Genomic DNA, 24,713 nt, shown 5'->3' on the forward strand with positions numbered 1-24,713 from the left:
ATGCGTTATTTTGAGTTTTTCTTTGCATTTTTCACAAAACTCTGCATGCAGTATTTCGATTGGATGTTTGTCCCATTTGGTAAATTCATTGTTAGAGATTGGACCCCATACTTCGCTGCCAAAAAGAGCAATTGGTTCTATAACTGATTGGAAAATTTTGAGCCAGATTCTATTTGGAATTTTGATTTTGATGTTCCTTTTAATGGCATAGAATCCTCTTCTTGCTTTGTCTCTCAGCTCATTCACAGCCATATTTAGTCCTAGATATGTGTAGTTTTTGGTGTGTTCTTAATAGAACTGTTTCAAAATATAATTTACATTTATATTTGTCATCCTGATTTCCTGACCTTTTTTGGAATATCATTATATTTGTTTGTTTTTTGGTTAAAACTTCTTAGGGCTGAGATCCCGTTAACGGGGTCGATATGACAACAGCCAGTGAAAGTGCAGGGCGCCAAATTCAAAACAACAGAAATCTCAGAATTAAAATTCCTCAAACATACAAGTATTTTATACCATTTTCAAGGTAATCTTGTTTTTAATCCCACCACAGTGTCCGATTTCAAATAGGCTTTACAGCAAAAGCACCACAAACGATTACGTTAGGTAAGAGCAAAGTCACAGAAAAACACAGCCATTTTTCCAGCCAAAGAGTGGAGTCACAAAAAGCAGAAATAAAATTAATCACTAACCTTTGATGATCTTCATCAGATGACAATCATAGGACTTCATGTTACACAATACATGTATGTTTAGTTCGATAAAGTTCATATTTATATTTTAAAAATCTCAGTATACATTGGCGCGTTATTTTCAGTAGTTCCAAAACATTCAGTGATTTTGCAGAGAGCCACATCAATTTACAGAAATGCTCATTATAAATGTTGATGAAAATACAAGTGTTATACATGGAACTTTAGATACACTTCTCCTTAATGCAACGGCTGTGTCAGATTTCAAAAAAGCTTTACGGAAAAAGCAAACCATGTAATAATCTGAGTACAGCGCTCAGAGCCCAAACAAGCCAAAAAGATTCCCAGTTCCACAATAAATGTTTGATTTGTTCGATAATGTCCATCATTTATGTCCAAATAGCTACTTTTGTTAGAGCGTTTTGTAAACAAATCCAAAGTCACGAAGCGCGTTCACTAGGTCCAGACGAAATGTCAAAAAGTTCTGTTACAGTCCGTAGAAACATGTCAAACGAAGTATAGAATCAATCTTTAGGATGTTGTTATCATACATCTTCAATAATGTTCCAACTGGATAATTCCTTTGTCTGTCGAAAAGCCAATGGAGTGCGAGCTACCTCTCATGTGAATGCGTGACCAGCTCGTGGCACTCTGCCAGACCACTGACTCAAAGAGCCCTTATGAGCCCTTCCTTTACAGTAGAAGCCTCAAACAAGATTCTAAAGACAGCGGACATCTAGTGGAAGCCTTAGGAAGTGCAACATGACCAATATCCCACTGTATCTTCAATAGGGAATGAGTTGAAAATCAACCAACCTCAGATTTCTCACTTCCTGGTTGGATTTTTTCTCAGGTTTTTGCCTGCCATATGAGTTATGTTATTCTCACAGACATCATTCAAACAGTTTTAGAGACGTATTAGTACCTGGGACTGAGGAGCAGGCAGTTTACTCTGGGCACCTTATTCATCCAAGTTACTCAATAGTGCCCCCAGCCATAAGAAGTCATAGGCCATAGGTTTCTCTCTCTCTCCCCCTCCCTGAGTGCTCAAAGTTACGTCCTTCTGTCTAGAAAGATCTCCCATTTAGGAAGAGGAGTGTTGTTCACTAGTGCTTTAAGAATCCTCTTAACCACGTAATCACATGACCCATCTGCCCTATAGGCTATTACCCATCAGCCACCTCCCAGTCCCAGCCAATATGTCATGTCCTTAGCCTCTTCAGAGCAGCTCAAGAAAAGGTGAGTGTAAAACAGTACTATTTACACCATAACAACAGTTTTATAATGATGATATACATTAGTCTGTAATTGTTGTAGGTTCTCTTTCCCTTCCTCTCTTGCTTGTGTAGCACAGATTGGACTGTGTGGTTGATAGGTTATAGCGCATAGACTTTCTCTCTCTATCTTCCCCCCTCTATCTGTCTCTCTCTCTCCCCCCTCCAGACCATGCTAATCTGTCCTCTAGCAGACAGGAACCAGAAGGAGTTGTGTTCAGTGTTGTGTGATGTGTTGGAGGAGCAGTCTCACAGGGAACTGTTTGCCTTAGAGCTGGGCTCTGGCACCAGACAGCATGTGGTCAACTTCGCCATGACAACACCCTTCATCATCTGGCAACGCCCTTCATCACCTGGCAACTGTCAGACATCAAAGAGGAGTCCCGTGACAGGTGGGCCCTGCTAGGACCAAATACAGTATATATTACTATATAAATACAGTATATATTACTATATAAATACAGTATACATTACTATATAAATACAGTATATATTACTATATAAATACAGTATATATTACTATATAAATACAGTATATATTACTATATAACTACAGTATATATTACTCTATAAATACAGTATATATTACTATATAACTACAGTATATATTACTATATAACTACAGTATATATTACTATATAAATACAGTATATATTACTATATAAATACAGTATATATTACTATATAAATACAGTATATATTACTATATAAATACAGTATATATTACTATATAAATACAGTATATATTACTATATAAATACAGTATATATTACTATATAAATACAGTATATATTACTATATAAATACAGTATATATTACTATATAAATACAGTATATATTACTATATAACTACAGTATATATTACTATATAAATACAGTATATATTTGGTTGATGAAAATACAAGTGTTATAGACAATTTGTCTTACCATGGACTGATGAAGTATGTGAACCCCCTAGACTAATGACTTCTCCGAAAGCTAATTGGAGTCAGGAGTCAGCTAAACTGGAGTCCACTCACACATTTATATCATTTTAATGGTAGGTTTTTTTGAACAGTGAGAGACAGAATAACAACAACAAAAAATCCAGAGAAACGCATAGAGAAGGACTATAAATCTGACTCAGTTACACCAACTCTGTCAGGAGGAATGGGCCAAAATTCACCCAACTTATTGTGGGAAGCTTGTGGAAGGCTACCAGAAACATTTGACCCAAGTTAAACAATTTAAAGGCAACGCTACCAAATACTAATTGAGTGTATGTAAACTTCTGACTCGCTGGGAATGTGATGAAAGAAATGATTCTCTTTATTGTTATTCTGACATTTCACATTCTTAAAATAAAGTGGTGATCCTAACTGACCTAAGACAGGGAATTTTTACTAGGATTAAATGTCAGGAATTGTGAAAAACGGAGTTTAAATGTATTTGGCTAAGGTGTATGTAAACTTCAACTGAATAGAGTTACAAGATATAAAGTTAGACACTAGAACCATATAAAGTCTAATATTTCATACTTCAGACATTTCATACTGTCTATGGAACCTATGGGGTTATGGCTCCAACATTTCATACTGTCTATGGAACCTATGGGGTCATGGCTCCAACATTTCATACTGTCTATGGAACCTATGGGGTCATGGCTCCAACATTTCATACTGTCTATGGAACCTATGGGGTCATGGCTCCAACATGTCATACTGTCTATGGAACCTATGGGGTCATGGCTCCAACATTTCATACTGTCTATGGAACCTATGGGGTTATGGCTCCAACATTTCATACTGTCTATGGAACCTATGGGGTCATGGCTCCAACATGTCATACTGTCTATGGAACCTATGGGGTCATGGCTCCAACATTTCATACTGTCTATGGAACCTATGGGGTTATGGCTCCAACATCTCATACTGTCTATGGAACCTATGGGGTCATGGCTCCAACATTTCATACTGTCTATGGAACCTATGGGGTCATGGCTCCAACATTTCATACTGTCTATGGAACCTATGGGGTCATGGCTCCAACATTTCATACTGTCTATGGAACCTATGGGGTCATGGCTCCAACATTTCATACTGTCTATGGAACCTATGGGGTCATGGCTCCAACATGTCATACTGTCTATGGAACCTATGGGGTCATGGCTCAAACATTTCATACTGTCTATGGAACCTATGGGGTTATGGCTCCAACATTTCATACTGTCTATGGAACCTATGGGGTTATGGCTCCAACATTTCATACTGTCTATGGAACCTATGGGGTCATGGCTCCAACATTTCATACTGTCTATGGAACCTATGGGGTTATGGCTCCAACATGTCATACTGTCTATGGAACCTATGGGGTTATGGCTCCAACATGTCATACTGTCTATGGAACCTATGGGGTTATGGCTCCAACATTTCATACTGTCTATGGAACCTATGGGGTTATGGCTCCAACATCTCATACTGTCTATGGAACCTATGGGGTTATGGCTCCAACATCTCATACTGTCTATGGAACCTATGGTGTTATGGCTCCAACATTTCATACTGTCTATGGAACCTATGGGGTTATGGCTCCAACATTTCATACTGTCTATGGAACCTATGGGCTCCAACATTTCATACTGTCTATGGAACCTATGGGGTCATGGCTCCAACATGTCATACTGTCTATGGAACCTATGGGGTCATGGCTCCAACATGTCATACTGTCTATGGAACCTATGGGGTTATGGCTCCAACATTTCATACTGTCTATTGAACCTATGGGGTCATGGCTCCAACATGTCATACTGTCTATGGAACCTATGGGGTCATGGCTCCAACATGTCATACTGTCTATTGAACCTATGGGGTCATGGCTCCAACATTTCATACTGTCTATGGAACCTATGGGGTCATGGCTCCAACATTTCATACTGTCTATGGAACCTATGGGGTTATGGCTCCAACATTTCATACTGTCTATGGAACCTATGGGGTTATGGCTCCAACATGTCATACTGTCTATGGAACCTATGGGGTCATGGCTCCAACATGTCATACTGTCTATGGAACCTATGGGGTTATGGCTCCAACATGTCATACTGTCTATTGAACCTATGGGGTTATGGCTCCAACATTTCATACTGTCTATGGAACCTATGGGGTTATGGCTCCAACATTTCATACTGTCTACGGAACCTATGGGGTCATGGCTCCAACATTTCATACTGTCTATGGAACCTATGGGGTCATGGCTCCAACATTTCATACTGTCTATGGAACCTATGGCGTTATGGCTCCAACATTTCATACTGTCTATGGAACCTATGGGGTTATGGCTCCAACATTTCATACTGTCTATTGAACCTATGGGGTTATGGCGCCAACATCTCATACTGTCTATGGAACCTATGGGGTCATGGCTCCAACATTTCATACTGTCTATGGAACCTATGGGGTTATGGCTCCAACATTTCATACTGTCTATGGAACCTATGGGGTTATGGCTCCAACATTTCATACTGTCTATGGAACCTATGGGGTTATGGCTCCAACATTTCATACTGTCTATGGAACCTATGGGGTTATGGCTCCAACATTTCATACTGTCTATGGAACCTATGGGGTTATGGCTCCAACATTTCATACTGTCTATTGAACCTATGGGGTTATGGCTCCAACATCTCATACTGTCTATGGAACCTATGGGGTTATGGCTCCAACATTTCATACTGTCTATGTAACCTATGGGGTTATGGCTCCAACATTTCATACTGTCTATGGAACCTATGGGGTCATGGCTCCAACATTTCATACTGTCTATGGAACCTATGGGGTCATGGCTCCAACATTTCATACTGTCTATGGAACCTATGGGGTTATGGCTCCAACATTTCATACTGTCTATGGAACCTATGGGGTCATGGCTCCAACATTTCATACTGTCTATGGAACCTATGGGGTCATGGCTCCAACATTTCATACTGTCTATGGAACCTATGGGGTCATGGCTCCAACATTTCATACTGTCTATGGAACCTATGGGGTCATGGCTCCAACATTTCATACTGTCTATTGAACCTATGGGGTTATGGCTCCAACATTTCATACTGTCTATGGAACCTATGGGGTCATGGCTCCAACATTTCATACTGTCTATGGAACCTATGGGGTCATGGCTCCAACATTTCATACTGTCTATGGATCCTATGGGGTCATGGCTCCAACATTTCATACTGTCTATGGAACCTATGGGGTCATGGCTCCAACATTTCATACTGTCTATGGAACCTATGGGGTCATGGCTCCAACATTTCATACTGTCTATGGAACCTATGGGGTCATGGCTCCAACATTTCATACTGTCTATGGAACCTATGGGGTTATGGCTCCAACATTTCATACTGTCTATGGAACCTATGGGGTTATGGCTCCAACATTTCATACTGTCTATGGAACCTATGGGGTCATGGCTCCAACATTTCATACTGTCTATGGATCCTATGGGGTCATGGCTCCAACATCTCATACTGTCTATTGAACCTATGGGGTCATGGTTCCAACATTTCATACTGTCTATGGAACCTATGGGCTCCAACATGTCATACTGTCTATGGAACCTATGGGGTTATGGCTCCAACATTTCATACTGTCTATGGAACCTATGGGGTCATGGCTCCAACATTTCATACTGTCTATGGAACCTATGGGCTCCAACATGTCATACTGTCTATGGAACCTATGGGGTTATGGCTCCAACATTTCATACTGTCTATGGAACCTATGGGGTTATGGCTCCAACATTTCATACTGTCTATGGAACCTATGGGGTCATGGCTCCAACATTTCATACTGTCTATGGAACCTATGGGGTTATGGCTCCAACATTTCATACTGTCTATGGAACCTATGGGGTTATGGCTCCAACATTTCATACTGTCTACGGAACCTATGGGGTTATGGCTCCAACATTTCATACTGTCTATGGAACCTATGGGGTTATGGCTCCAACATTTCATACTGTCTATGGATCCTATGGGGTCATGGCTCCAACATTTCATACTGTCTATGGAACCTATGGGGTTATGGCTCCAACATTTCATACTGTCTATGGAACCTATGGGGTCATGGCTCCAACATTTCATACTGTCTATGGAACCTATGGGGTCATGGCTCCAACATTTCATACTGTCTATGGAACCTATGGGGTCATGGCTCCAACATCTCATACTGTCTATTGAACCTATGGGGTCATGGTTCCAACATTTCATACTGTCTATGGAACCTATGGGCTCCAACATGTCATACTGTCTATGGAACCTATGGGGTTATGGCTCCAACATTTCATACTGTCTATTGAACCTATGGGGTTATGGCTCCAACATCTCATACTGTCTATGGAACCTATGGGGTTATGGCTCCAACATTTCATACTGTCTATGGAACCTATGGGGTTATGGCTCCAACATTTCATACTGTCTATGGAACCTATGGGGTCATGGCTCCAACATTTCATACTGTCTATGGAACCTATGGGGTTATGGCTCCAACATTTCATACTGTCTATGGAACCTATGGGGTTATGGGCTCCAACATGTCATACTGTCTATGGAACCTATGGGGTCATGGCTCCAACATTTCATACTGTCTATGGAACCTATGGGGTCATGGCTCCAACATTTCATACTGTCTATGGAACCTATGGGGTCATGGCTCCAACATTTCATACTGTCTATGGAACCTATGGGGTCATGGCTCCAACATTTCATACTGTCTATGGAACCTATGGGGTCATGGCTCCAACATTTCATACTGTCTATGGAACCTATGGGGTCATGGCTCCAACATTTCATACTGTCTATGGAACCTATGGGGTCATGGCTCCAACATTTCATACTGTCTATGGAACCTATGGGGTCATGGCTCCAACATGTCATACTGTCTATGGAACCTATGGGGTTATGGCTCCAACATTTCATACTGTCTATGGAACCTATGGGGTTATGGCTCCAACATTTCATACTGTCTATGGAACCTATGGGGTTATGGCTCCAACATTTCATACTGTCTATGGAACCTATGGGGTTATAGCTCCAACATTTCATACTGTCTATGGAACCTATGGGGTTATGGCTCCAACATTTCATACTGTCTATTGAACCTATGGGGTTATGGCTCCAACATTTCATACTGTCTATGGAACCTATGGGGTCATGGCTCCAACATTTCATACTGTCTATGGAACCTATGGGGTTATGGCTCCAACATTTCATACTGTCTATGGAACCTATGGGGTTATGGCTCCAACATTTCATACTGTCTACGGAACCTATGGGGTTATGGCTCCAACATTTCATACTGTCTATTGAACCTATGGGGTTATGGCTCCAACATCTCATACTGTCTATGGAACCTATGGGGTCATGGCTCCAACATTTCATACTGTCTATGGAACCTATGGGGTTATGGCTCCAACATTTCATACTGTCTATGGAACCTATGGGGTTATGGCTCCAACATTTCATACTGTCTATTGAACCTATGGGGTTATGGCTCCAACATCTCATACTGTCTATGGAACCTATGGGGTTATGGCTCCAACATCTCATACTATCTATGGAACCTATGGGGTCATGGCTCCAACATTTCATACTGTCTATGGATCCTATGGGGTCATGGCTCCAACATTTCATACTGTCTATGGAACCTATGGGGTTATGGCTCCAACATTTCATACTGTCTATGGAACCTATGGGGTTATGGCTCCAACATTTCATACTGTCTATGGAACCTATGGGGTTATAGCTCCAACATTTCATACTGTCTATGGAACCTATGGGGTTATGGCTCCAACATCTCATACTGTCTATGGAACCTATGGTGTTATGGGCTCCAACATGTCATACTGTCTATGGAACCTATGGTGTTATGGCTCCAACATTTCATACTGTCTATGGAACCTATGGGGTTATGGCTCCAACATTTCATACTGTCTATGGAACCTATGGGGTCATGGCTCCAACATTTCATACTGTCTATGGAACCTATGGGGTTATGGCTCCAACATTTCATACTGTCTATGGAACCTATAGGGTTATGGCTCCAACATTTCATACTGTCTATGGAACCTATGGGGTTATGGCTCCAACATTTCATACTGTCTATGGAACCTATGGGGTTATGGCTCCAACATCTCATACTGTCTATGGAACCTATGGGGTTATGGCTCCAACATCTCATACTGTCTATGGAACCTATGGGGTCATGGCTCCAACATTTCATACTGTCTATGGATCCTATGGGGTCATGGCTCCAACATTTCATACTGTCTATGGAACCTATGGGGTTATGGCTCCAACATTTCATACTGTCTATGGAACCTATGGGGCTATGGCTCCAACATGTCATACTGTCTATGGAACCTATGGGGTTATGGCTCCAACATGTCATACTGTCTATGGAACCTATGGGGTTATGGCTCCAACATTTCATACTGTCTATGGAACCTATGGGGTTATGGCTCCAACATATCATACTGTCTATGGAACCTATGGGGTCATGGCTCCAACATGTCATACTGTCTATGGATCCTATGGGCTCCAACATTTCATACTGTCTATGGAACCTATGGGGTTATGGCTCCAACATTTCATACTGTCTATGGAACCTATGGGGTTATAGCTCCAACATTTCATACTGTCTATGGAACCTATGGGGTTATGGCTCCAACATCTCATACTGTCTATGGAACCTATGGTGTTATGGGCTCCAACATGTCATACTGTCTATGGAACCTATGGTGTTATGGCTCCAACATTTCATACTGTCTATGGAACCTATTGGGTTATGGCTCCAACATTTCATACTGTCTATGGAACCTATGGGGTCATGGCTCCAACATTTCATACTGTCTATGGAACCTATGGGGTTATGGCTCCAACATTTCATACTGTCTATGGAACCTATAGGGTTATGGCTCCAACATTTCATACTGTCTATGGAACCTATGGGGTTATGGCTCCAACATTTCATACTGTCTATGGAACCTATGGGGTTATGGCTCCAACATCTCATACTGTCTATGGAACCTATGGGGTTATGGCTCCAACATCTCATACTGTCTATGGAACCTATGGGGTCATGGCTCCAACATTTCATACTGTCTATGGATCCTATGGGGTCATGGCTCCAACATTTCATACTGTCTATGGAACCTATGGGGTTATGGCTCCAACATTTCATACTGTCTATGGAACCTATGGGGTTATGGCTCCAACATGTCATACTGTCTATGGAACCTATGGGGTTATGGCTCCAACATGTCATACTGTCTATGGAACCTATGGGGTTATGGCTCCAACATTTCATACTGTCTATGGAACCTATGGGGTTATGGCTCCAACATATCATACTGTCTATGGAACCTATGGGGTCATGGCTCCAACATGTCATACTGTCTATGGATCCTATGGGCTCCAACATGTCATACTGTCTATGGAACCTATGGGGTTATGGCTCCAATATGTCATACTGTCTATGGAACCTATGGGGTTATGGCTCCAACATATCATACTGTCTATGGAACCTATGGGGTCATGGCTCCAACATGTCATACTGTCTATGGATCCTATGGGCTCCAACATGTCATACTGTCTATGGAACCTATGGGGTTATGGCTCCAACATGTCATACTGTCTATGGAACCTATGGGGTTATGGCTCCAACATCTCATACTGTCTATGGAACCTTTGGGGTTATGGCTCCAACATTTCATACTGTCTATGGAACCTATGGGGTTATGGCTCCAACATGTCATACTGTCTATGGAACCTATGGGGTTATGGCTCCAACATGTCATACTGTCTATGGAACCTATGGGGTCATGGCTCCAACATTTCATACTGTCTATGGAACCTATGGTGTTATGGCTCCAACATTTCATACTGTTAATGGAACCTATGGGGTTATGGCTCCAACATTTCATACTGTCTATTGAACCTATGGGGTTATGGCTCCAACATCTCATACTGTCTATGGAACCTATGGGGTTATGGCTCCAACATCTCATACTATCTATGGAACCTATGGGGTCATGGCTCCAACATTTCATACTGTCTATGGATCCTATGGGGTCATGGCTCCACATTGGCTCCAACATTTCATACTGTCTATGGAACCTATGGGGTTATGGCTCCAACATGTCATGCTGTCTATGGAACCTATGGGGTTATGGCTCCAACATGTCATACTGTCTATGGAACCTATGGGGTCATGGCTCCAACATGTCATACTGTCTATGGATCCTATGGGGTTATGGCTCCAACATGTCATACTGTATATGGATCCTATGGGGTTATGGCTCCAACATGTCATACTGTCTATGGAACCTATGGGGTCATGGCTCCAGTGGGTGTGGTGTTATTTTGCAGTATCAGATCCTACATAGCGGTGACCAAAGTGAAGACCGTGCTGCAGCCTGTGCACCTGGACGCCAGCGAACCCTGGGAGAAGTGGGCGGGCCTTTCACGCGGGGCCTGTGATGTCATCGTGGCCATTAACCTGCTTCAGTACAGCTCTTTCGACACCGTAGAGCAAGGCCTTACACGGCAGAGCGTCATTATACGCATCATATTTGGCTGTGAAGTTTTATGAATGTGTGAGTGAAGATGTGTCAGTCACTTATAGCCAGTGTGAAGTGCCAGAGTCTGGGTCTCTGTTTCTCTCCCCATGGCGTCGTTAAAGGATCAGGACAGATCCTCAGACAAAATGGTCTCTTGATCACACATGGGGTAGGTATCATGGATGGGGGGGGGGAGATGTTTTTTTAACATCAGACACCTCTCCCTCCCCAGCCCTACGCCATCAACGGCACCATCACCCCCAGCTGTATGGAGAACTTAGACCAGGAACTACGACAGATGTTATTACATCATAAGAGAGGAGCTGGCCAATGAGGAGCTACTACCCTATAGCTTCTTCCCATTAGTTCACTCAGGGTTGAGGGTCAAAGCCATGAATCCCAACCGTCACTCTGTTTTACCATGTCTGTTCTGTTCCCCTGCAGGAACCCAGGGTGGGGTCTACCAGACATCGACGTTCTGAGACAGCTCTGTTCCCCTACAGGAACCCAGGGTGGGGTCTACCAGACATCGACATTGAGACAGCTCTGTTCCCCTACAGGAACCCAGGGTGGGGTCTACCAGACATGGACGTTCTGAGACAGCTCTGTTCCCCTACAGGAACCCAGGGTGGGGTCTACCAGACATCGACATTGAGACAGCTCTGTTCCCCTACAGGAACCCAGGGTGGGGTCTACCAGACATGGACGTTCTGAGACAGCTCTGTTCCCCTACAGGAACCCAGGGTGGGGTCTACTAGACATGGACGTTCTGAGACAGCTCTGTTCCCCTACAGGAACCCAGGGTGGGGTCTACCAGACATGGACGTTCTGAGACAGCTCTGTTCCCCTACAGGAACCCAGGGTGGGGTCTACCAGACATCGACGTTCTGAGACAGCTCTTCTATAAGGATGTTTAGGACCAAGCCTTCAGAATATGTAACAAAGGTATATCTGCTACTAGCTCAGTCCTTCTATAAGGATGTTTAGGACCAAGCCTTCAGAATATGTAACAAAGGTATATCTGCTACTAGCTCAGTCCTTCTATAAGGATGTTTAGGACCAAGCCTTCAGAATATGTAACAAAAGGTATATCTGCTACTAGCTCAGTCCTTCTATAAGGATGTTTAGGACCAAGCCTTCAGAATATGTAACAAAAGGTATATCTGCTACTAGCTCAGTCCTTCTATAAGGATGTTTAGGACCAAGTCTTCCCATTGTTTTCCCAGATAGAGATGCAACAGTATAATAAATACCTGGTCTTCAGGAAACGTTGCCGTGGAAACAGGGCTTCTTCTGCATCTGAACAGAACATCCTAATGACCCATATTTTAAACATGTATTTCATGTAAACAAAGTATATTAATGCAAAATAAAATGTATGTGTGCCCTTCCCTTTTCTGCTCCTAAACGACAGAAGCATTTCGCTACACTCGCACTAACATCTGCTAACCATGTGTATGTGACAAATAAAATGTATGTGTGCCCTTCCATTTTCTGCTCCTAAATGACAGAAGCATTTCGCTACACTCGCACTAACATCTGCTAACCATGTGTATGTGACAAATAAAATGTATGTGTGCCCTTCCATTTTCTGCTCCTAAATGACAGAAGCATTTCGCTACACTCGCACTAACATCTGCTAACCATGTTTATGTGACAAATAAAATGTATGTGTGCCCTTCCATTTTCTGCTCCTAAATGACAGAAGCATTTCGCTACACTCGCACTAACATCTGCTAACCATGTTTATGTGACAAATAAAATGTATGTGTGCCCTTCCATTTTCTGCTCCTAAATGACAGAAGCATTTCGCTACACTCGCACTAACATCTGCTAACCATGTGTATGTGACAAATAAAATGTATGTGTGCCCTTCCATTTTCTGCTCCTAAATGACAGAAGCATTTCGCTACACTCGCACTAACATCTGCTAACCATGTGTATGTGACAAATAAAATGTATGTGTGCCCTTCCCTTTTCTGCTCCTAAATGACAGAAGCATTTCGCTACACTCGCACTAACATCTGCTAACCATGTGTATGTGACAAATAAAATGTGATTTGATTTTACAATGCATCTAGCCTGGTCCCAGATCTGTTTGTGCACCTGCTAACTGCATGGCAATGAGTGACAAGGAGTTGGCATGACAACAGACTGGCACTCCGCCTACTTCAGATTCCAAAGATAACATGACAGAAAACACACAAAGCAGGTGGACAAGAGAAGAACAAGATATTTATTCAATATAATCTTAAAATGACTTTAAAGAAGTCAGACAGAAAGAAGATCATTAATGGTGAAGTAAAGAAGTTCAAAGATGGCGTCAAAGGGGGTTACATAGGAAGTCACTGATTGGGTGGATGTTACATCACATGTTACATCACATGCACATCACATGTTACATCACATGCCCATCACATGTACAGCACATGCACATACCCTGAAGAACTGACTACCACCACCTCTCCACTCCCGGCCCACAGGGCTCTGAAAGACACTCTGAAAGGGTGGATCTCAAAGGGTATTTTCCCTTCCCTCCCCTACGTCCTCTCTCTCTCTCCTCCTCAAAACATGTGACAGAAGCGGGCAAAGAATTAGAGAAGAACTAAGGAAAGGAAACGAGGAATTGAGGAAATGGTTTTGTGATTAAACTGAACTTTACTGAAACTAGCACCAGAAACAAAATGGATGCCCATCTAATGTAGAGTCCCCCTCTACAGATAACTCCAACTCAGCCCTGTCAACATCTCAGCACCCAACAGATACACACCTATAGGGCTTTTGTCAAAAGTAGTGCACTATATAGGAAAAAGAGTGCTATTTAGGACACACCCAGTCAGAGGGTCTCTCTACTCGCTCTTAGGCTGTGTTTCTACAGGCAGATCCATTCTGGTGGTTTTGACACTAATTGATCTTCTGACCAATCAGGTCAGATCTTTTGCCACTAATTGGTCAAAAGATCAGAATGGGACTGCCTGTGTAAACAGCCATATAGACCTGACTGCAACCCTCTGGATAACTGCTAGTTAATATTTGGCAATGGCACTACATTTGTAATCTTAAGTTCTATTCACACTAGTTCCTCCTGGAGTGTGATGCAAGGCATTATGGTTAATTAATGGAGTTGTTGGGAGAGACCCATTATGTCAACAGTTGTGACACGGGACACCTTGAGAGAGTGATGGTGGTAATCGGTCTCTGGAGCTGTGAATATTGGGAATTGTAGTTCCACACTGGATGTGAGTGTTCTATTGTAGTCCCATACTGTTTCCCCTCAGCCAGTCTGATTGGTGAGAAGATATCAGAAGTGTAAAACCTAATAAAAAAGGTACGTCCTTTCTCCCATGTTCTCAATCATCAACTCAAAAAGCTGTAGTGAAAAACACTACCAAGCCGTGGCAACATAAGACGGCCCATCTATACTTTAAAATGAGCTCTGTGTGTCTCTGACACTCTCACTAGAACCCTGGGACCTGTTAGAGGTGCTTTTCTGTGCTCCGTCCTACATCTTTCCTTCACTCATCTCTCCATTAACTCTCACAGCCCCTGTCAACCAAGCAGGCAGTATGAAACATGTCCAATCACCACAAATATGACCCCAGAACAGTTACTGCTGTAACACCTGACATGTCCATGGAAATAACGACTTTAACATGCAAACTAGCTTATTTAAATATGAGAAAGGATGGTCATGGTCTTAGATTCCATTGATTCCTGTCATATTTGATTTGTTCCTTTATTATACCACTGACTAGATGAGCTTCAGATATTAGTTTCAGAAGAGAAAGACTACATACATTATCAGAGAGAGAGAGAGATACAGAGAGAGATACAGAGAGAGATACAGAGAGAGAGGTGAGGACAGAGAGAGGTGAGGACAGAGAGAGGTGAGGACAGAGAGAGGTGAGGACAGAACACTGTAGCAAAACACATTAAAAGGGTAAGTGTTTCTTATAAGCTCAGGTAGTCCCTCCCCGTCTAGGTTCCTAGTGAATACAACCCTGGGGTACACATGGTGCATAGTAACACTACCTAACCCCCTCCTCACTCCTCTCATCCTCCATGTCAGCTGGGGGAGAGAGGATGGCTAGGAGGAGAGGTAACATGTCTGTTACACAACTATAATATTTCACAACATTGCCGTAACAGAAACATTGTGAGAAACGTGTGTTTGTTGGGGAATCCAGGCCACGAGCCCAGCAGAGAGAGAGAGGAGAACAGAGGAGGAGAGAGGTGAGGACAGAAGAGGAGGAGAGAGGAGAACACAGAGGAGGAGAGAGGAGAACACAGAGGACAAGAGAGGTGAGGACAGAAGAGGAGAGAGAAGAGAGGTGAGGACAGAAGAGGAGAGAGAAGAGAGGTGAGGACAGAAGAGGAGAGAGAAGAGAGGTGAGGACAGAAGAGGAGAGAGAAGAGAGGTGAGGACAGAAGAGGAGAGAGAGGGTGTAGTGTGTTGAACTCTGCCAGCAGCAGGTGGTAACGTTAAGCTGAGCTAGCCAGGTGGATGGATCAGTCGAAGGAAATGAGCTGTGCCTCGCTGCCTGGATGGACCTGCGGAGGCTGCTGCTGCTGAACCTGCTGCTGGGGGCCACCAGGGGGAGCCATCTACACAGAGAGAGACAGAAGTAGTGTGAGAGAGATTAGATTACCATCAATCCCTCACTGCAACTCCCACTACATAGAACAAACAAGCCTCTGACATACGGAATCAGAAGTCCCCCACAGACAGGCAACATTATGCAGAGAGAGAGAGTTAGTGAGTTAGTGAGTGAGTGAGTGAGTGAGTGAGTGAGAGGAAGGGAAGAGGGCGAGAGAGAGGAGGGAGAAAGGAAGAGAGGAGGGAGAGGAAGAGAGGAGAGAGAGGAGGGAGAGAGGGGAAGAGAGGAAGAGAGAGGGGAAGAGAAGAAGAGAGAGGGGAAGAGAAAAACCAAGAACTCCTACCTGTTGGTACATGGGCTGTTGTCCTGGGCCCTGCATGTAGGGTTGTTGTGGGGGCATGTTGGGGTCCTGCCCAGGTAGGGCTGCCATCATACTCTGCATGGCGTAGGGTGGAGGGTAGGCCACGTAGGACATACCGTTAGTGGGGGGAGGCTGGGGCATAGGGGGCAGAGACTGGGCCTGGGACACCACGTTCTGCTGAGACCGATGACAACATTAACATTACAGATGTCGCTAACAGATGATTTAAAGCCTACATGTAGAATGTATTATGATGTGGTTATAATAGATTATAACCACTAGTCATGAGCCGCTTGACTCCCTTTATAAACATCACATTATGATGCTAAATGAGGAGGAGGAGGAGGAGGAAGAGGAGGAGCCACGTTGACCTTTGACTCCCTTTATAAACATCATCACATTATGATGCTAAATAAGGAGGAGGAGGAGGAGGAGGAGGAGGAAGAGGAGGAGCCACGTTGACCTTTGACTCCCTTTATAAACATCATCACATTATGATGCTAAATAAGGAGGAGGAGGAGGAGGAAGAGGAAGAGGACCCACTTTGACCTTTGACTCCCTTTATAAACATCATCACATTATGATGCTAAATAAGGAGGAGGAAGAGGAGGAAGAGGAGGAGCAGCTTTGGAAAGTCAGTGAGGACCGGGACACAAAATGAAAGAGGGACATGAAACCTGAAGCCCATTTTAAAAAGGAGTCCAGGTCAGTGGTACCGGAGCACCAGGTCCCAATGGAGAGTGCCAACTGTCATGAAGGAGGAATAATGGTGGCAACAGTATGAGGAAGGCCCTTTCCTGTTTCAGCATGACGTTGCCCCCGAGCACAAAGCCAGGTCCATACAGAAATGGTTTGTCGAGGTCAGTGTACCGAGAGGCTCCTTAACAGCTTCTACCCCCCAGCCATAAGACTACTGACCAGCTTCTACCCCCCAAGCCATAAGACTACTGAACAGCTTCTACCCCCCAGCCATAAGACTACTGAACAGCTTCTACCCCCCAGCCATAAGACTACTGAACAGCTTCTACCCCCCAGCCATAAGACTACTGAACAGCTTCTACCCCCCAGCCATAAGACTACTGAACAGCTTCTACCCCCCAAGCCATAAGACTACTGACCAGCTTCTACCCCCCAGCCATAAGACTACTGACCAGCTTCTACCCCCCAAGCCATAAGACTACTGACCAGCTTCTACCCCCCAGCCATAAGACTACTGAACAGCTTCTACCCCCCAGCCATAAGACTCCTGACCAGCTTCTACCCCCCAGCCATAAGACTCCTGACCAGCTTCTACCCCCCAGCCATAAGACTACTGAACAGCTTCTACCCCCCAGCCATAAGACTCCTGACCAGCTTCTACCCCCCAGCCATAAGACTCCTGACCAGCTTCTACCCCCCAGCCATAAGACTCCTGACCAGCTAATCAATGGGCTACCCAGACCCTCTTTAACACTGCTGCTACTCTCTGTTATTATCTATGTATAGTCACTTTAACTCTACCTACATGTACATATTACCTCAATTACCTCAGCTAACCGTGCCCCCGCTCATAGACTCTGTACCAGTACCCCCTGTATAAAGCCTACTATTATTGTTGGTTAAGGGCTTGTCAGTCAGCATTTCACTGTAAGGTCTCTACACCTGTTGGTTAAGGGCTTGTCAGTAAGCATTTCACTGTAAGGTCTCTACACCTGTTGGTTAAGGACTTGTCAGTCAGCATTTCACTGTAAGGTCTCTACACCTGTTGGTTAAGGACTTGTCAGTCAGCATTTCACTGTAAGGTCTCTACACCTGTTGGTTAAGGACTTGTCAGTCAGCATTTCACTGTAAGGTCTCTACACCTGTTGGTTAAGGGCTTGTCAGTCAGCATTTCACTGTAAGGTCTCTACACCTGTTGGTTAAGGGCTTGTCAGTCAGCATTTCACTGTAAGGTCTCTACACCTGTTGGTTTCGGGCTCATGTGACAAACAGCATCTGATTAGATCTGACGGTGTATTGCTGAGCCTCTCATTGGGACTTGACATCAGGCATTACATCATGTGGTTCACATTAAGGAGGAAACCTAGTTACCTAGACGACAAACTCAGCATGAGGAAGTCCACGAGCACGTTTCCATTTCAACACCAATAGTTTGGTAACAGGCATGACACTCCCCCCTCTGTTCTCACCTGGTATCCCTGTGTGGGTGTGGGCTGGTAGTTAGAGTAGGCGGGGCTAGTAGTGGGCAGGGCCTGGCCAGGGGGTGCAGGCTGCCCATTGGTTCCTGCAGGCTGGTACATGTACATGTTGGGGTCTGGAGCAGGGAGGCAAACACAGGAGAGTCACGTTACAGAAGGTCAATGTACACAATATATACAGAAGTATGAGGACACCCCTTCAAATGAGTGGATTCAGCTATTTCAGCCACACCTGCTGCTGGCAGGTGTATAAAATCAAGCACACAGCCATGTAATCTCCATAGACAAACATTGACAGTAGAATGGCCTTACTGAAGAGCTCAGTGACTTTCAACGTGGCACCGTCATAGGATGCCACCTTTCCAACAAGTCAGTTGGTTACATTTCTGCCCTGCTAGAGTTTCCCCGGTCAACTGTAAGTGCTGTTATTGTGAAGTGGAAACGTCTAGGAGCTCAAGCTCACAGAACGGGAAAGCTGAGTGCTGAAGCATGTAAAAATCATCTATCCTCGATTGCAAGACTCACTACCGAGTTCCAAACTGCCTCTGGAAGCAACGTCAGCACAATAACATGAAATGGGTTTCCATGGACGAGCAGCCGCACACAAGACTAAGATCCCCACGCTCAATGGGGTTGGAGGATGCCAGGAGAATGATAACAGGTCCAATGGATAGTGCCAACGGTCATGAAGGAGGAAGTTTAGTGAAGGAGGAATAATTGTGGCAACAGTATGAGGAAGGCCCTTTCCTGTTTCAGCATGACAATGCCCCCGAGCACAAAGCCAGGTCCATACAGAAACTACCATGCTGGCTCCCAGACTAACTACCATGCTGGCCCCCAGACTAACTAACATGCTATTCAACTAGACATGCTGGCCCCTAGACTAACTACCATGCTGGCCCCTAGACTAAATACCATGCTGGCCCCTAGACTAACTACCATGCTATTCAACTAGACATGCTGGCCCCCAGACTAACTACCATGCTATTCAACTAGACATGCAGGCCCCCAGACTAACTACCATGCTATTCAACTAGACATGCAGGCCCCTAGACTAACTACCATGCTATTCAACTAGACATGCTGGCCCCTAGACTAACTACCATGCTGGCCCCCAGACTAACTACCATGCTGGCCCCCAGACTAACTAACATGCTATTCAACTAGACATGCAGGCCCCTAGACTAACTACCATGCTATTCAACTAGACATGCTGGCCCCCAGACTAACTACCATGCTGGCCCCTAGACTAACTACCATGCTGGCCCCCAGACTAACTACCATGCAGGCCCCTAGACTAACTACCATGCTGGCCCCCAGACTAACTACCATGCAGGCCCCTAGACTAACTACCATGCTGGCCCCCAGACTAACTACCATGCTGGCCCCTAGACTAACTACCATGCTATTCAACAAGACATGCTGGCCCCCAGACTAACTACCATGCTGGCCCCTAGACTAACTACCATGCTATTCAACTAGATATTCTGGCCCCTAGACTAACTACCATGCTATTCAACAAGACATGCTGGCCCCCAGACTAACTACGATGCTGGCCCCTAGACTAACTACCATGCTATTCAACAAGACAAGCTGGCCCCTAGACTAACTACCATGCAGGCCCCCAGACTAACTACCATGCAGGCCCCCAGACTAACTACCATGCTGGCCCCTAGACTAACTACCATGCTATTCAACAAGACAAGCTGGCCCCTAGACTAACTACTATGCTGGCCCCCAGACTAACTACCATGCTGGCCCCCAGACTAACTACCATGCTATTCAACTAGACATGCTGGCCCCTAGACTAACTACCATGCAGGCCCCTAGACTAACTACCATGCTATTCAACTAGACATGCAGGCCCCTAGACTAACTACCATGCTATTCAACTAGACATGCTGGCCCCTAGACTAACTACCATGCAGGCCCCCAGACTAACTACCATGCAGGCCCCCAGACTAACTACCATGCTGGCCCCCAGACTAACTACCACGACACAAACATTTGACTTATTGGGGTCTGTACTAACCTGGAGGCATGGCCTGGTACTGTCCTGGTCCAGGCTGGTTCATGTAGACGTTGTGCATGGGCGACCCCTCCACTGACCCTGAGGGGCTAAAGGTGCCTGGGTAACTGGGGGGTCCCCCCGGCTGCCCGTACACCACCCCTCCTGCCACGTTGGGGGGCAAAGACTGCATCTAGGGTGAAAAGGAGAGGAATTTACACAAGAGTTGGACAAAAAGAACAGCCACTAAGGTAAATGCCAGGTTAAACTCCTCTGCAGCAATCATTTACACAGAACCTCTGTAGACTAACAGTGTCGTGACACGTCTTCCCCAAGGATCTGTTTAAAGACTAACTCCCCCGTGCGCCGGCCGGAGAGAAGGCCTCCCCCGTGTGCCGGCCGGAGAGAAGGCCTCCCCCGTGTGCCGGCCAGAGAGAAGGCCTCCCCCGTGTGCCGGCCAGAGAGAAGGCCTCTACACTGTGGCATAGTATAGTATAGTGTCTACCTGTGGGCATGGTATAGTATAGTGTCTACCTGTGGGCATGGTATCGAGTAGTGTCTACCTGTGGGTAGGGCTTGGTATAGTGTCTACCTGTGGGTAGGGTATAGCATAGTGTCTACCTGTGGGTAGGGTATAGTATAGTGTATACCTGTGGGTAGGGTACAGTGTAGTGTCTACCTGTGGTTAGGGTATAGTATAGTGTCTACCTGTGGGTAGGGTATAGTATAGTGTCTACCTGTGGGTAGGTTATAGTATAGTGTCTACCTGTGGGTAGGTTATAGTATAGTGTCTACCTGTAGGTAGGTTATAGTATAGTGTCTACCTGTGGGTAGGTTATAGTGTAGTGTCTACCTGTGGGTAGGTTATAGTATAGTGTCTACCTGTGGGTAGGTTATAGTGTAGTGTCTACCTGTGGGTAGGTTATAGTATAGTGTCTACCTGTGGGTAGGTTATAGTATAGTGTCTACCTGTGGGTAGGTTATAGTGTAGTGTCTACCTGTGGGTAGGTTATAGTATAGTGTCTACCTGTGGGTAGGGTATAGTATAGTGTCTACCTGTGGGTAGGGTATAGTATAGTGTCTACCTGTGGGTATAGTATAGTGTCTACCTGTGGGTATAGTATAGTATAGTGTCTACCTGTGGGCATGGTATAGTATAGTGTCTACCTGTGGGCATGGTATAGTATAGTGTCTACCTGTGGGCATGGTATAGTGTAGTGTCTACCTGTGGGCATGGTATAGTGTAGTGTCTACCTGTGGGCATGGTATAGTATAGTGTAGTGTCTACCTGTGGGCATGGTATAGTATAGTATAGTGTCTACCTGTGGGCATGGTATAGTATAGTGTAGTGTCTACTTGTGGGCATGGTATAGTGTAGTGTCTACCTGTGGGCATGGTATAGTATAGTGTCTACCTGTGGGCATGGTATAGTGTAGTGTCTACCTGTGGGCATGGTACAGTATAGTGTCTACCTGTGGGCATGGTATAGTGTAGTGTCTACCTGTGGGCATGGTATAGTGTAGTGTAGTGTCTACCTGTGGGCATGGTATAGTATAGTGTCTACCTGTGGGCATGGTATAGTGTAGTGTCTACCTGTGGGCATGGTATAGTATAGTGTCTACCTGTGAGCATGGTATAGTGTAGTGTATACCTGTGGGCATGGTATCGAGTAGTGTCTACCTGTGGGTAGGGCTTGGTATAGTGTCTACCTGTGGGTAGGGTATAGTATAGTGTCTACCTGTGGGCATGGTATAGTGTAGTGTCTACCTGTGGGCATGGTATAGTGTAGTGTCTACCTGTGGGCATGGTATAGTATAGTGTCTACCTGTGGGCATGGTATAGTGTAGTGTATACCTGTGGGTAGGGCTTGGTATAGTGTCTACCTGTGGGTAGGGCTTGGTATAGTGTCTACCTGTGGGTAGGGTAAAGTATAGTGTCTACCTGTGGGTAGGATATAGTGTAGTGTCTACCTGTGGGTAGGATATAGTGTAGTGTCTACCTGTGGGTAGGGTATAGTATAGTGTCTACCTGTGGGTAGGGTATAGTATAGTGTCTACCTGTGGGCATGGTATAGTATAGTGTCTACCTGTGGGCATGGTATAGTATAGTATAGTGTCTACCTGTGGGTAGGGTATAGTATAGTGTCTACCTGTGGGCATGGTTATAGTATAGTGTCTACCTGTGGGTAGGTTATAGTATAGTGTGTCTACCTGTGGGTAGGGTATAGTATAGTGTCTACCTGTGGGTAGGGTACAGTGTAGTGTCTACCTGTGGTTAGGGTATAGTATAGTGTCTACCTGTGGGTAGGGTATAGTATAGTGTCTACCTGTGGGTAGGTTATAGTATAGTGTCTACCTGTGGGTAGGTTATAGTATAGTGTCTACCTGTAGGTAGGTTATAGTATAGTGTCTACCTGTGGGTAGGTTATAGTGTAGTGTCTACCTGTGGGTAGGTTATAGTATAGTGTCTACCTGTGGGTAGGTTATAGTGTAGTGTCTACCTGTGGGTAGGTTATAGTATAGTGTCTACCTGTGGGTAGGTTATAGTATAGTGTCTACCTGTGGGTAGGTTATAGTGTAGTGTCTACCTGTGGGTAGGGCATGGGGAAGGCAGGCATCTGGGCTCTCATCTGGATGGTGTGTTTCTGTTGCTCCAGCCTCATCTGTCTCTCCTTCTCCTGCTCCTGGAGTCGCTGGATGGCCAGCTGACGCTGCATCTCTAGGTACTCCTGAAACAGTCACCACATCAGACACCACATCAGACACCACATCAGACACCATATACCACCTAACAGGCTGACGCTGCATCTCTAGGTACTCCTGAAACAGTCCCCACATCAGACACCACATCAGACACCACCTAACAGGCTGACGCTGCATCTCTAGGTACTCCTGAAACAGTCACCACATCAGACACCATATCAGACACCATATACCACCTAACAGGCTGACGCTGCATCTCTAGGTACTCCTGAAACAGTCACCACATCAGTCACCATATCAGACACCATATACCACCTAACAGGCTGACGCTGCATCTCTAGGTACTCCTGAAACACAGTCACCACATCAGACACCATATACATCATGTGACTAACCCCCTACCGCATAACAACCCATACCTCATCATGTGACTAACCCCTACTGCAGAACAACCCATACCTCTTCATGTGACTAACCCATACCTCATCATGTGACTAACCCCTACCGCAGAACAACCCATACCTCATCATGTGACTAACCCCCTACCACAGAACAACCCATACCTCATCATGTGACTAACCCCCTACTGGATAACAACCCATACCTCACCATGTGACTAACCCCCTACTACATAACAACCCATACCTCATCATGTGACTAACCCCCTACCACAGAACAACCCATACCTCATGTGACTAACCCCCTACCACAGAACAACCCCTACTGCATAACAACCCCTACCTCATCATGTGACTAACCCCCTACCACAGAACAACCCATACCTCATCATGTGACTAACCCCTACCGCAGAACAACCCATACCTCATCATGTGACTAACCCCCTACTGGATAACAACCCCTACTGCATAACAACCCATACCTCATCATGTGACTAACCCCCTACTGGATAACAACCCCTACTGGATAACAACCCATACCTCATCATGTGACTAACCCCCTACTGGATAACAACCCATACCTCATCATGTGACTAACCCCCTACCACAGAACAACCCATACCTCATGTGACTAACCCCCTACCACAGAACAACCCCTACTGCATAACAACCCCTACCTCATCATGTGACTAACCCCCTACCACAGAACAACCCATACCTCATCATGTGACTAACCCCCTACTGCAGAACAACCCATACCTCATGTGACTAACCCCCTACTACATAACAACCCATACCTCATCATGTGACTAACCCCCTACCGCAGAACAACCCATACCTCATCATGTGACTAACCCCCTACCGCAGAACAACCCATACCTCATCATGTGACTAACCCCCTACTGC

General features: G+C 44.9%; 2 protein-coding genes across 11 annotated transcripts in view; one reads left to right on the top strand and one right to left on the bottom strand.

The window, feature by feature from the left end:
* The first annotated feature begins 2,013 nt into the window (after positions 1–2,013).
* LOC116372935 (methyltransferase-like 26 B) lies at positions 2,014–13,635 on the top strand. The gene is given in 6 exon segments (XM_031821422.1): positions 2,014–2,282; positions 2,285–2,358; positions 11,373–11,535; positions 11,673–11,732; positions 11,796–11,863; positions 12,008–13,635. Coding segments are annotated over 6 exon segments (663 nt in total). The 5' UTR covers positions 2,014–2,138; the 3' UTR covers positions 12,162–13,635.
* A 143-nt stretch (positions 13,636–13,778) lies between these two features.
* LOC109883006 (hepatocyte growth factor-regulated tyrosine kinase substrate) overlaps positions 13,779–24,713 on the bottom strand; it is a 29,440-nt gene continuing 18,505 nt past the window's right edge. For 5 of the 10 annotated variants that reach the window (XM_031821416.1, XM_031821414.1, XM_031821419.1 and 2 more), the window contains exons 16-20: positions 23,295–23,435; positions 20,732–20,900; positions 18,691–18,815; positions 16,505–16,699; positions 13,786–16,168 (exon numbers count right to left, since the gene is read on the bottom strand). In XM_031821416.1, the coding sequence (XP_031677276.1) occupies positions 16,073–16,168; positions 16,505–16,699; positions 18,691–18,815; positions 20,732–20,900; positions 23,295–23,435 (726 nt within the window). In that variant the 3' untranslated portion in view covers positions 13,786–16,072. Of the gene's footprint in view, positions 16,169–16,504; positions 16,700–18,690; positions 18,816–20,731; positions 20,901–23,294; positions 23,436–24,713 lie in introns of all 10 variants that reach the window. The other 5 variants (XM_031821421.1, XM_031821420.1, XM_031821417.1 and 2 more) reach the window with 2 other exon arrangements.

Source organism: Oncorhynchus kisutch, unplaced genomic scaffold (genome assembly GCF_002021735.2).
Source record: "Oncorhynchus kisutch isolate 150728-3 unplaced genomic scaffold, Okis_V2 scaffold3971, whole genome shotgun sequence".
Taxonomy (NCBI): Eukaryota; Metazoa; Chordata; class Actinopteri; order Salmoniformes; family Salmonidae; genus Oncorhynchus; species Oncorhynchus kisutch.